Source organism: Xiphophorus hellerii, chromosome 20, assembly GCF_003331165.1.
Source record: "Xiphophorus hellerii strain 12219 chromosome 20, Xiphophorus_hellerii-4.1, whole genome shotgun sequence".
Classification (NCBI taxonomy): Eukaryota; Metazoa; Chordata; class Actinopteri; order Cyprinodontiformes; family Poeciliidae; genus Xiphophorus; species Xiphophorus hellerii.
Window position 1 is genome coordinate 12,017,358 of NC_045691.1, and position 13,761 is coordinate 12,031,118.

General features: G+C 36.9%; 1 protein-coding gene across 8 annotated transcripts; it reads left to right on the forward strand.

Annotated features, from left to right (window-relative positions):
- Nucleotides 1-170: 170 nt before the first annotated feature.
- On the forward strand, nucleotides 171-13,475 carry LOC116710093 (poly(rC)-binding protein 2). Of its 8 annotated transcripts, none has more exons than XM_032548913.1 (13): nucleotides 171-344; nucleotides 1,390-1,515; nucleotides 3,888-3,911; nucleotides 3,988-4,020; nucleotides 4,138-4,254; nucleotides 4,352-4,483; nucleotides 4,602-4,730; nucleotides 5,643-5,717; nucleotides 6,397-6,438; nucleotides 7,459-7,558; nucleotides 8,226-8,278; nucleotides 9,409-9,578; nucleotides 12,205-13,475. In XM_032548913.1, the coding sequence occupies exons 2-13, from the start codon at nucleotides 1,447-1,449 to the stop codon at nucleotides 12,239-12,241; spliced, it is 981 nt and encodes a 326-aa protein (XP_032404804.1). In that variant the 5' UTR covers nucleotides 171-344; nucleotides 1,390-1,446; the 3' UTR covers nucleotides 12,242-13,475. The 8 variants fall into 8 exon arrangements, with proteins under 8 accessions (XP_032404804.1, XP_032404807.1, XP_032404798.1 ...); XM_032548916.1 differs by having other exon boundaries at nucleotides 7,486-7,558; XM_032548907.1 differs by lacking the exon at nucleotides 12,205-13,475 and adding an exon at nucleotides 10,084-11,063.
- Nucleotides 13,476-13,761: the final 286 nt, after the last annotated feature.

A 13,761-nucleotide genomic window follows, 5' to 3' on the forward strand; every position in this document is an offset into this window, starting at 1 on the left:
TATCGTTTTAAAAAAATAACAAAAATTAGAATTTGTTTTGAATGTAACTATTATTCACCGTATGGTAGCATTACATGTGGATGAAGTTATATTTGTCTGGAGCATCTTCAGTTCAAACTCCTGGCTGGAGCTGGTAAGGGTTTGTGATGGGTGAAGGGTGGTAGTTCAAAGGTTACAGTTTTGTTGTCTTTGTGTAAAGGAGTGGAGCTCGATCTCGCATCACTCTTCCCTCTTCCCCGAGTCCTTTCTAAACTCTCCCCCGGGTTTTTACCCTCCCGAACCTCTCCCCTTCTACCCTTACAACCCCAACCCTCCCCCCGATCAGTCGGCAGCGCTCTAAGCAGGTGAGTTTTCTGTGATGTTTCTTCTTTTATAACATATTTGTTATGGTCAGAAGTAGCGGAAACAAATCGCTCCTGTGCAGCGTGCTAATAGGCCGCGTGAGGACGATGAGCACGCAATCTGCGCTCGGAGTGATGTGGCTAGCTTAGCCTAGCCTAGCTTATTTTAAAGAACTACAACAGAGAGTCCCCTTGTGGCACTTTTAGTTACTAATTTTCATAGTTTACCAAGCACCTTTGCTTAAGAGATAACAACAATGTAATTCAATTCACCTTGATTCGAGTTAGAATCTGTTCGTAATGCTGACGAAGTAAGCTAACTAGCTAAATATGCTAACAAGCACATGCATACTCCATTCATTTTCCTAGCACGGCTACAGAGGGCTAAGAGACTTTCATCTTTCTTAATAATTTAACATCTCTCCTTAAATCTTCAAAATAAGCGGTTAGCGCTTATTTTAAATCGAATTAATTTATGTTTGTTGCAAATAAAACACAGTCGTCCAGATGAGCCTTTAGAAGAAACACGGCAACCAGTTTGTTACTAAACTTGTTTCAAGGCTAGCGAACATAGTTAGCATGTTACCATATGTTATTTTTTCCCCTGGAGGCAATAGATTTACTATTGAAGACCTTCGACCTAGCTGGTGATGTGGATGGATCAGCATTCATCCACATTTTGAAAGCCTGCAACAAAACTGCAGAAAAACCTTAAAGCTTAGGATTTTCTCTCGTGGTATCCATCAGTGTGCTTGATAATAAACGTATATATATATATTTGGAAATTAAAGAGAAATCACTTAAGTTTGTCATTTAGTCTGAAATATGAATTTAAAGGGAGTGTGAATATTTTCTGATTTATTTTTCTTAAAATATTTACTGAGTTTATTAAATACTCTCCCATGCCTTGAAATACTTATCCACCAATAGAATTATGAACTTTTAATAAAATTTGAAGCAAAACTGCTGTAACACTGCTGTGTTATAGCATACATTTCCTTTTTCATTCTTATGCATAATGATGTTTTTCTGTATTTATGCTATTTAGATCCATCTCGGTGACCAAAGATTCTCAGTTTCTGTACGGACCACTATAGTTGCAGTTATGGACTCCGGAGTAATTGAAGGCGGACTCAATGTCACCCTTACTATAAGGCTGCTCATGCACGGCAAGGTGAGATCACTCAGCAGCAGCTCACGTGGACACTCTAATACAGCATGATGCTTTATTGATGAAACTGATGTTCAACAGGATATGTAGGTGAAGGGGAGTAGTGAAAGTAAATGGTAATGGAATCCTTGATCTCAAGAGAAAATGGAGAGACCGAGTTTGATCTCCTGTTTAAGGCAGTATTTATGATTTTCTTTTTTTCAAGTTTTTTCAAGTTTCATCTTTTGCATTCAGGCCGAGTCTCAGTTTAATCGTGTGTCGTGCATCGCGTAGTATACAGGGGGGAACGAGAAGCGATTAACACCCCACAACAAGATCCCAAAAACCAATTGTACGAATTGCGTATGCCCCTCGTGTTGCAGGGGCGTACGCAGTGTTGCAAGCAGCGTCATGTACCTGAAGCTCACACTCTCAAGTCACTCACTGGAATGCTACTCAAAGTATATAGACAACTGGCTAACTGTCATTTAGTAAGACAAGTAATATAATGTATATTACCATTGTAATTAAATGTTGCTTATTTGAACAAGGACATGACAGTATAAAAGAAGCTGAAATTAAAGTATTGGAGTTTATAAACTTCACACGTCTTAAAGAAACATAAGATATATATACCTAAGCATTTCTCCTTCCATATTTAATTTATGGTCCATACATCTCTCTCACCTTAACATTCATCAATTTATTATTTAACGATAGAAAGCTTAAGTTTCTCCGCACAGAATGGCGAGGATTGCTAAAGAAGCATAGTTTGTTTTTGTTGAGCATTTTCTTATTCTTGGGGGAATGTCTAATCCCGTTTTGCTCCTCATTTTCTTTGTAGTTTCAGGTTTAAGGCTGTGATGTGTATTACAGTGTGAGCAGTCAGGTTGCACCCGAACATCGAGTCCTACAGTGTGATGTATTCATACAGGTTGAGCTGGAGTTGAATATAACGACTGAAAATACCGGGCGTGCAGTGTTTGACTAGCTATAGGCTGTCAAATGCTCAATGGGTTTCACTGGAATATCCTTCATCAATAGCAACAACAATCAATTTACAATTTGTTATGTAAATTTACAATGCAGAAACAGTTTACGTAATAAATGATTCCTCTTATTTTTATTGCTTTTTTGGCAATTACATTTTTTTCAACTATCATTCATCTTGAGTTTTTGCTGGCCTTTTTTTTAAAAATACTGTACTTATTAAAGCCTATTTTGAGATGCACCTAATCAGTTGCTGAAATTTTCCTTTTATCAACTTTACCTGCTGGTGAACACAGAATTTTTAAAAATTTTTCATTAAATGTATAAACTTACAACTCCAGCCATTTTAGTCTACAAATATGTCAACAAATGCAATATACTTTGATGTATTTTTTTTATAGATTACTAAAAATCTAATAGAGGTTAGGGGCATTTAAAACTACTTCTCCCATCAAAAAGCATTTTTTTTCTTTTTATGTGCTAAATTGGCAAATCCATTGAAAGCCTTAATGGTGCATTTTTAATCAACATCTACCTTGTATTTTAATTAATGGATGCTGATTGGATGTACAGAAGTTGGACTTAGTAATACACATTTTATCCATGGATTTTTTTTGTATTTTCGCTTTTCTGTTTTCTTTTTTTTTTCATTTTAGCACCATCCCGTGCTTAAAAATTTGCAGCCTGAGGCATTGCCTGGCATTTGTCCCCAGGCCATCTGGCCCTTTTGACAGCATAGCCGCACACGCTCCATGGTGTGAGTTCTGTTGTAGCCTAGTGTGGCGGTTTTAAAGGCAGCTGCACATTCTTGGTATTTTTAACTGCAGATTCACTAAACTGGTGAGATATTAAAAAAACATTACCACAGTAAAACTGTGCTAAATTGTGTTGTATTAATAGAAATATGTTTTTCATCTATATTTTTGTCAAACCCTACCCTGTGTAGACATTATTTCCTGAGGTCTAGAAAAAATATATGCAACTAAGAGAAATTCTCACCAATATGTTTATATTGAGGTAAAACTGGCAATCGTTGACATGTTAGAAATGTACTTGAAATGAAGTTTTATTCCCAAATTTCTAAACATTATTCCTCTGTAGCTTTTCCATTAATGGTAAATAATTCTGCTAGTTTGTGTTGATCTGGTTTTAGATATTAAACCACTCTGCAAGAGCTACTAATAGGTTAGCTAATGCTGGTTTATTCAGTATTAACACATGTATTGCAACATCCCCTGTTGAGTACTGACTCAATGAACCCTGGATTGCTACATTCATTTTAGTTTGAAGTTTTAGAGTTTAACATCAAGCTCCAATTCTTCAATAGGCTAATTTATATAAACATAATTTTTCATCTAGATGAATTAAGAAAAATATGTCTTACAATTTTTTTTTTCCAATTTCAGGAGGTTGGAAGTATAATTGGAAAGGTAAGATTTTCTGTTCTTTTAATGTTGTTTTTTTCTTTTATAAATATTAAACATATCGTTGATTCTCTGCAAACAGAAGGGTGAATCTGTGAAGAAGATGAGAGAAGAGGTTAGTCCGTTCAAGCTCACTGTGTTTCTTTAATTACTACAATGAGTCATATTATTGGCAGATCTTTTCACAGTTACTAAATACTTTTGTAATTTTTTTTGCTTCTCTTCTGTTTAGAGTGGAGCTCGCATTAACATCTCTGAAGGCAATTGTCCTGAACGGATCATCACTTTGGCAGGTCCGACGACGGCCATCTTTAAAGCGTTCTCTATGATTATAGAGAAGTTGGAAGAGGTTTGCTTTGAGTTTTTTTTTTTTTACTTCTATAGATCAACAGAGACCATCCCATTTTCTAGCTGTATTAATTTAACTTTTCTATATTTCATACCAGGATATCAGCAGCTCAATGACAAACAGCACAGCTACCAGCAAGCCTCCAGTGACTCTACGCATCGTAGTGCCTGCCAGCCAGTGTGGCTCGCTCATTGGGAAAGGTGGCTGCAAGATCAAAGAAATTCGAGAGGTATGCCCTAAAATCAAAACAGTGAAACCTGCATTCTGTTCACCTTTACATGTTACACTTTTAATAAATCAACATTAATGAGGTTTTGTTTAATTTTTTCCCCTCTTGTGCGGTCAAGTCAACTGGTGCTCAGGTACAAGTGGCGGGAGACATGCTTCCCAACTCCACAGAGCGTGCCATCACCATCGCTGGAACTCCGCAGTCAATAATTGAGTGTGTTAAGCAGATCTGCGTGGTCATGCTTGAGGTGAGCGGACAGGTGCAGATGTTGCTATGTTGACTGAAGCCAGTATGAGATTCTCAATGTGAGATAAAGTTCAGAAAAATACCCCAGTTTCATAGTATTTGAGCAAAAATTTAAAACAATAATGCAAAAGATCATTTGTTTGCTTTCTTTAAAGAGAAAGGCAACAATTATTTGCACTCCTGTCAAAATAATGTATTGATTCTGCTCTTTATAGAGTAACACTGAGAGAAAAACAGGCTGGTTGTTTTAGTCTGGATGTCCAGCCTGTTGTCAGCTGCTCTACAGATTTGCCCTTACACTTGTCACCATAACAAATTTCGCTGGATGATAAATTGTTGCAGAAATTGTTGTGATATAACTATAATATAGTGTTAAAACCTTTTCAAAGTGATATATTGATAATGGCATAACAATGCAAGGTCACCCAATAAACTTTCATTTTGGAAAGAACACTTAATACTAGAACTGGAAAATATTTTAAATCACCAAAATAAAACACAACAACCTAAAACAATAAATCTCTGTCTCTGTCAGTCTTCGTAAACAAAATAAACCTAAAAACATGAATCATCATAATGGAAATTATTGAGCTCATTTTAATTAAACATGCAGTTAATCACATATTGCAAAATGTACCTTGTATTTTCCTAAGTAAGATTTAAAAACAGCTGCTAATTTATTAAATGATCGGTGGCATTACCTTTAGTTTCCACATTGTGACTGTCTGTAGTTTTTGTTGTAGTTGCAGTGATGCATTGTTCTATAAAGCCAGAAAAACTGCAATCACTTTCTTTGCCTTCTATCTTAAAGGACTGAATATTAAGAAAAAGTTTTACTTTTCAAAGTTAATGGTTTTAACATGAAGTAGGCAGTAGATATTATAATAAAACCCACCTTCTTTCCCCTGTGCAGTCTCCCCCTAAGGGGGTCACCATCCCCTACCGACCCAAGCCTTCAGGATCACCTGTCATCTTTGCAGGCGGACAGGTATAAACAGCTTCTCTGACGGACACGAGGTTTATTTATGGAGGGTTTGATTTCCTCTTATATCAACCCCTGAAAAGACTTGAGGAGGTTTAGAGTTTTTTGCTAGCCATTTAAAAAATATATATTTGTATGTTTGATGATTTAACAAGCTTAACCTTGATTTGTGAATTTACAGGAGCTAACATAATGTTCATCTTGAATAGATGCTTGACTTTGTATTTACCTTGAGAAAACAGATGCATCGAGAATCACTAAAAACTTGGAGAACAAGTAAAACTCTAAAATCTTGGTTTCCTTTAATGTTTTCCTTTGATCAAAGACTTTTAGTTTTTCATTTCCCTTTCATCTTGACTTGAACTTAAACACTTTCTGGTGCTTGTTCTCTTAACGCTACAAAGTCTTTAAACTTACCAAGTACTGTGTTGTATTCTTTATAATAATTTTCCATTTGGATTTTTCCTCTAATTCTAATGAAATGTCACAAAATACTTCATTACTCTAAGAAATGTGGAGACTTTGGACAAGAGGTGCATGTTAATACTTGTTGAGTATCATCAGGTTGACTTTTGATATGCAGGAGTCATCTGGTTGTCATCTAATGGTGACGTACCTGGAGAAGTAAGTGACCCAATAAAACCAGATGAGAGGCCTATGAAAGCTTTGTTTCCATATGTTTCAGGCCTATGCTGTACAAGGACAGCACGCGATCCCACAGCCAGATGTAAGTGCAGTAGGACTTTTTTTCCCCCCCCTTGATCCTCCCCACCACCACTTCCACTCCCTTTCATAATTACAGCCTTGTCCCAAAATGAATTATCACCCACTTAGCCATGCAGTGTTTTCCACATATAACTATAGGTACCTTGTTTATCCTTCATTTAATCTGCAGTCATCAGTCCTTTTTATATCAACCATTTAGAAGAGTCGTAACTTTTCTCACTATCTGTTCAGTTTTTGCAGTCAGAAGCGAATTTAATTGACATTTGTTGTTTGTTTGTCCAGACTCTCCACTGTTCCATGAATAATAATCTGTCCCTGCTGCTCACTCCTTCCCTGTTCTTCCTCTTTGTTCAGTATTGTCTCATTTATTAGTCTGTCCTGAATAAACACACTGTTTTAGTCTTTTCCTTTGTCACTTTGTCCTCTGGTCAGTTTTTGCTTCATACAATCAATTCTTCTTTTTTTTTCTTTAAGTAAAAAAGATACGTTGGATTAGGATCTTTTACCATGTAGATAGTTGTCGTAAATGCTTCTTAGGCCAAAAAGTTGTTTGCGTAAATGTATTCTATCACTATTGATTATTATTATTGATTATTAGGCCTGATGTGATTTAGATGTAGCATATAAGTTTCTTCTCCGCTCTCCTAAAGCTAAGTTGAAGCAGTCTGTTGTTTTGCTTAGGAAATCCCCTCTGTACAGGGACTGTGTATTGTAGCTTTGTTTTTACCCCAAAGATGGCAGGAAAAGTTTACCAAGAGGTAGAGCCTGACTAGAGAAGAAATCAGATTTGGTTTCCCATATAGACTTATGTTAGACACATAGAGAGAGCCTTATGAGAGAATAAGACATCTACAGATCATAGAACGAAGTCTTGTGTGTTAAGTTTTCCTTTGTTTGCGCTTCTTTGTGTAGCCGTCTGTACTGATTGTGATTTTTATGTGCTCTGTTTTTTTCCCCTCTTCCTGTGTTTTTCCGTTTCCTCTGTTTCTTCTCTCCCCGCCTCCTCCTCTCACTCTCACAGTCTTCCTCTGCTGCTATTTCTCCACAGCTCACCAAGCTTCACCAGCTGGCTATGCAGCAGAGCCCTTTCCCTATTGCACCAGGCAACCAGGGATTCACTGGTATGCAGCACAGCAAGGCCCATGGGCTTTCACGCCGCCATTCCAGCTGATTCGACTCGAATGTTTTGCATTGCCACACCACGTTGACAGTCACTATCACATTCCCTGAAGTAGGGAGGGCTTTGCTGTACACTATAAAACAATTCAGCATTTAAAAAAAAAACCAAACATCTGGTGTGCTCTAGTATCCATTTATTTTATTTAAAAATTATATTTTCTTGCTGCAGTTTAGAATAATAAGATTACTCAGACCTCATAAAATTAACCAATGTCAATATTAAGAAATAAACAAGGCTTACTACTCTGGTAAAGAATGGTATTAGGTTCAAGTATTACTCAAGTTTAGTCAGATATGGAAAACTGTCTGTACTTCCGGACTTTGTTGCATCTTATTGTCTGAAATATTAGAAAACACGAACAAAGATGCCAGAATATTGCTTTCTTTATGCATCTAGGTTTATACCAACGAAGATCCACAGTTGCACAGAGTTTGTTTGAGGTTTTATTGCCAGTTTTTGTCAAATATTAGTTCCGAAAAAAAAACGATGACTTTTTCTGTCAGAATTTCAGCTCAAACTGTATTTGAAACTTATTCATGTCACTGTGTGGCCTTAAAAAGTTAGGATGTTGTTGCTTGTTTGAGTTACTGATGTATTTTTCTTGTCAGGGATAGATGCTTCTGCTCAGACTAGTTCACATGAGATGACCATTCCAAATGATGTAAGTCAGACATTCAATTACTTTTACACACTGTTGTCAGTTTAGTAATAAGCGAGATTTCTGCTGAAGATTTTTTGGGGCATTAGTTTTATGAAGGGATTACATTAATCACCAAAGTTAAAAAAAAATATGTTGGCAGTGTCTGAGAATATGATCTATTTTGTGTTAAATTTGGTTCTAATTAAATATGTAATAGAATTTGATTAGTTTGATCTGATTTTTGTTGAATAATTGTACATTTTTATGTGCATGGAGACTGATTGAAATATATGCACCATATAATCTAATCTAAATGATTACCTTTACTTCCAAAACAAATATCTTAAGATTTGTGATTTTTTTTTTCCATAAACCTTTCAATGTTTTTATTAAGTCAAAATACATTTTGTGTTTTAAAATATTACTTTTAACCTGCTAAGTCATAAAATAAAGCTGTCCTTGTTTGTGCATGTTGAAAATAAAATAAAAATTGGAATGAGACTGAACTTGAACTGAATAAAAATAGGTCTTAGTTCAGTTACTGAAAGCAATGTTTCAACTGTTATAGCTTTTAGCCAAAATCTAGTAGTAGAGACTTTACCATTATGATGTTTATTTATAGTCTGTTTTATTTAGATATTTAAATTTAGACATACACTTTATCTACACAATTAAATGTGAATGAAAAGGACTGTAGTAAAATTATTTTTTAGGTTTTGCTCAATGTCTGCACATCAACACACATATATGAAACAAAGTGGTTTTCATAAGCCTTTAAAAGTTGCTCATTGGAGAGTATTTAGATTGTCCATGCACCCTGTTTTGAAAAAAAAAAAAAGGTGCCAAAAACCAGGAGCTGAAATCTCTGCAGCTCTCCTGACTGGATGTGCATAAAAACGGTCCAACTGTGGGACTGGGACAGCTTTCAAAACATATTTTCTCACCATAGCACGATGAGTTCTTTGTTTACTAGCAGACATTTTGTGAAACTAGAAAACCTCTAATGCTTCAATCACTGAATCACTGATAGAAAGATTTCTTTTCAACAATTTTCTGTCAAAACTAGGCCATGCTGGAGAAGTGTTATTCTAAACTGCTGTCCATTTGTGTCTCTATTCTTTTCTCCCCTCATTCGTCCCTCTCTTCACCAGCTGATTGGATGCATCATTGGCCGCCAGGGAGCCAAGATCAATGAGATCAGGCAAATGTCTGGAGCCCAGATCAAGATCGCAAATCCAGTGGATGGATCAACTGACCGGCAGGTTACCATCACAGGCTCGCCCGCCAGCATCAGTCTGGCAGAGTACCTCATCAATGCAAGGTGAGATAATCCGAACATAATTACGACGTCCCCATAGTGGTAAAACTGTCACTCATTGCAGATATTTAATTTAACATGTGAATAGAAAGCACAGGTTTAAATGTGGTCATGCTGTTGTGTTGGATCAAATTACCTCCAATTTTACAAGAGAGAAAAAAACAATTGCAAGAATCTTCTGACCTACTAAACTTCAGTAGCTTTGTTCAGTTTTCTATAACTTAGCTAATGGTGTTTTCTTTTTCTTGGTATTTGTTAATATTCCCCCTCCCCCGTCCTTGACTCCCACATTGATCCACCACTACAGTTATGATGAGTCGTTCCACTCCTAGTTTAACTCATTAATTACTAATAACACGTCTGCTGTTTTGGTCGCATCCCTGAGTGATTTTTATCCCCGCACCCGACCCCATCTCCCCTCCTCCTCCCCCTCACCCATTGCTCACCAGCCTGCCCTGTGACCCATCCCGACTGTGTTGTCCCTCTCTCCTTGTCTCTCTTTCTACAGTGTAGAGTCCTCTAAACCTCCTCCCTCCTCCTCCTCTTCCTCCTCCTTGAACCCTGAACAGACCAGCTTGTGCCCTCCTTCCACCTCTACTACTACTACTACTACCACTACTACTACTACTACCACCACCACCTCCTCTGCCGCTACCTCCTCCTTCTCCTCTTCCTCCTCCTCTTCTTCCTCTTCCTCCTGTGTGGCGCCCCCTACAGCCTCCATCCCTCTGTCCTTGTTGGCTCCAGGGCCACCTCCTTCCTCCTCCTCCTCCTCCTCCTCTTGCTCCTCCACCGACTCCCTGCTCCCCAGCTCACCCGCCTGTGTGTCGAGTCTCCTCAGTCTCAAGCCCCTGCCTCTCCTGGCCCTCCATGTTGTCAGTGGGGCCAGTAACCCCCCACACCCAATTCCCACTGAGCCCAAAGTGGCCCCCGAGCTGGGCTCCAAGTCCAAAAGGCGAAGGCTCTCCCCTTACTAATGAAGGAAACATAAGTCATCTCCTCCTGAAGTGCTGACAGTGCTCTTTGTTGTCTGTACCTGCACTTGCTTTTGTATCTGGCTGCGCCATGCCTCGCTTACAGCACAAAGCAGCCCCCTGTTACCAAGCCAGAGAGATGGTTAACGCCATATTTATAAAATATCTGTAGCTTGACTCTACCTGTCTCTTTAAAATGTGACATGTCGAGTGCATTATATTTTTCAAGGACTTTGAATTTAGCATGGACAGGGAGTAGTTTAACCGAATCTCTCTCTCTCTCTCGTTGTGTAAGCTCTGCTCAGGTAGCGGCTCCTTTAAGATGTCACGTTGTACCTGTGGAATTTGATTTCTCTCTCGTTATTTTTACGTGACTGTTGTTAGTTTACAAAAAGGGTTGTCTCGTGATTTGTTTGCTGATTTAAGAAAAATAAAAAAAGAAAACAGAGTAATTTTAAATCAAAGTAAATCTTCCCTCAGGTATCAAATTATGCTTTGGATTTTGTTGATTATTAAAAAAATCTAAAACGACCCATCTACTTTAGCTTACCAATAAGAAATGATTAATAATAAGGCACCAGATTTATGTAGGTAATTTTGTCTCATCTCAAGAAGATGAAAATACATTTCTGAGAGCTTTAGGATTTAGCTCATAAGTTTATCTATTAAACTTGAAAACAGGAGCAAAACAAGAGCAGAATCATGTCAAAGTCCCACTTGAGGCATTTTTGATTGATCCTCATATATTTACATCATCTGTGAAAAGTTGTCTGGAAACATTGCAGTGTGGGTGAAATGAACTCTGAATAAGCTTACCCTGGTTTCTGCATGAAAAGAGTAAAATTGAATCAGATCAAATAAATAGGATCATGTTTTCCCATATTTGTGAGGGCAAGGAGTTTTTAGCAAAAGATGTAATATACAGTCAGTAATATATTTGGGGACATAAAAGTTGGACACTAATTATAGAAAAGGTTAGGTTACCATAACTGATTAGAGAATTAAGGCCTTTCAATTGATTATTGAGGAAGGTATTCATTATTTTCAACATGCTATTTAAAAAAAATAACCCTTGAGCAATATTTTATGTTTGAGTAATGTTGGTGTCATTTCTAACCAGAAAATCTTTCTTGTTAAATGAAAACAGCACAAAATCTAAATCAGAATAATTATGTGCCGACCTGTAATTTTTACAAATTCTGTAAATCAATTAAATAACAAAAAGGCCAAAAATCAAAAAATAGTTGTCATATAGCTTTCAGAAGAACTAAGCTGTTTGCTCCTGTTTTGCAGAGTTTCCGCTAAACCTGTGCAGCTTTATTTTTATCTGTAACCATAAGTAGCGTGAGTCCCTTTTACTAAGTTTTTGATTATTTAGTCCCTTTGCTAGTTCATTCAGATTATGCCAGATTTAGATCAGCTGCTGACTTAAGATGTATCTTTATTTGTAACACTCCCCCCCCCCCCAAGCTAGACATGTAACGGGTTTCTGTAAGAGCACATTTCCTGGTGTATAAAGCCAGATGACCTCCTTCCAGAGGTTTATATGGTAATGATGTAATAATGTAGAGTAAATATTGATGTTTTCTCTGTTCTGTCTGATTGCATGCTCTCTCTCCTCCCCTGCTCTGTGGGTGTGTATCTGTTTTCTCCAGGCTTTCCTCTGAGGCCACGGGACTGGCAGCCAACTGATAAGACACAGCATCTGCACTAAATCACATTTTTATATCATTGGCTACCGTAAAAATTCAGGCAATGCAACTATACAACTTCAGAGTTTATATAATGTACATCCTCTTTTCTCATTTGAAATCATGTCAACTGATTTGATCTGCTGAGTTCCTTATTTATTTTTTTTTGTTTGGGTTTGATTTTAGTAAAAGAAAAAAGAAAAAAAGCAGAAAATTAGGTTTTTAATTCTGTTTTTGAGTCGAGTTACAGATTTTAATGTTATTAGGCTTGTTTTCTCACTTCCTTTTAAGTTTTTTTGTTTTGTTTTTTTTTTGCCATGACAGAAAGTAGAGTTGGAAAACTCTGATTTAGGGCATATAGACTTAGTTCTGTACAGTCATTTATTTTTTTCTTTGAACAGGAAAAGAGGAAAAATAAAACGTATCAAAAGTAAGAATAGAGTGACTGTTTTATTCTGTCTATATACATGATTTTTATCTTCTTTTTATTCCTACCTGTTGGGTTTTTCATGTACTTGCTTTAAGAATACACAGCATCCTCACCCTGTGTCACCTTCTTCAACTGAAGTGCATCCGAAGTGCTTGTAACACTTAATGTCACCTGATGAGAAGACGTAGCTGTAGCTGCACTATCACAGAATATATTTGGTTATGAAGACAAATGTTCTAACACTCAGATTAATTTATTCAGATGTGTATTACAAAGCATGTCATGTTTCCTCTCCTCCATGTCATTCCGTTGTATTTTCGCCCTTCCCCCCTCTCCTGGTCCTCAGATCATTTGTTGATTATTTGCTGGTTTTGGAGGATTTTGTTGGGGGGTGGTGGGGGATGTGTTTCGGGCTTGGCTCAAGGGATCAGGATCAGAGGGTTATCCTCAATTTTTTCTTTTGTATAAATTGATATATACTGAAAAAGAAAAAAAGTTGGAATATTTGTTTTAAATGGAAGAATTATTTTTTTTAACTACCAAAGTGGAAATAACTTCTGGACACTGAATTTTTGTCTAATAAATGTAAATGAGGCTGAGGAGTGAACCCGTATGAAGGAGACAAAGAAAAGGGTTGTGAGTTAACACTAAATTCCTGCTCTTTGCTTTGCTCAACTCAGAACTTATTTTATTTTTTATTTGCAGGACAGAAAAAAAAAAAATTGTGCACGTTCTTTGAGACTGTAGACCTGGGTGCCACATTGTTTAAAAAAAATGCATAAATAAAGATGTGAAATGCTCAAAACCACCAGCCTCTTGGTTTCCTCTTGTAAAGCATTTAAGAACAAAGGTGGAGAGTTTCGCAAGTTGGATTTTATTTTTAAATTGTTTCTTAAATATATTTATTGTACAGTTACATTGATGCAGTAGAAAATGTTTCAGTTCAGCCCAGTGTTATATTACTTCAGAAGCACTAGAGGGCAGTAGTTTGGCTCGTTGACAACATTTTATCTTAAGGATTTCAAATTTTGAGGGGGATGAGTTGATTATAAAAGGTCTACCAATGTAACAAGAAACAAAACAACTGACAA

Excerpts from the sequence above, each read along its gene's own strand:
- LOC116710093 (XM_032548907.1), top strand. The coding sequence starts at position 1,447 with ATGGACTCCGGAGTAATTGAAGGCGGACTCAATGTCACCCTTACTATA. Across the intron at positions 4,731-5,642 it reads TCTGCGTGGTCATGCTTGAG|TCTCCCCCTAAGGGGGTCAC; the intron begins GTGAGCGGACAG and ends TCCCCTGTGCAG. Across the intron at positions 5,718-6,396 it reads TCATCTTTGCAGGCGGACAG|GCCTATGCTGTACAAGGACA; the intron begins GTATAAACAGCT and ends CATATGTTTCAG.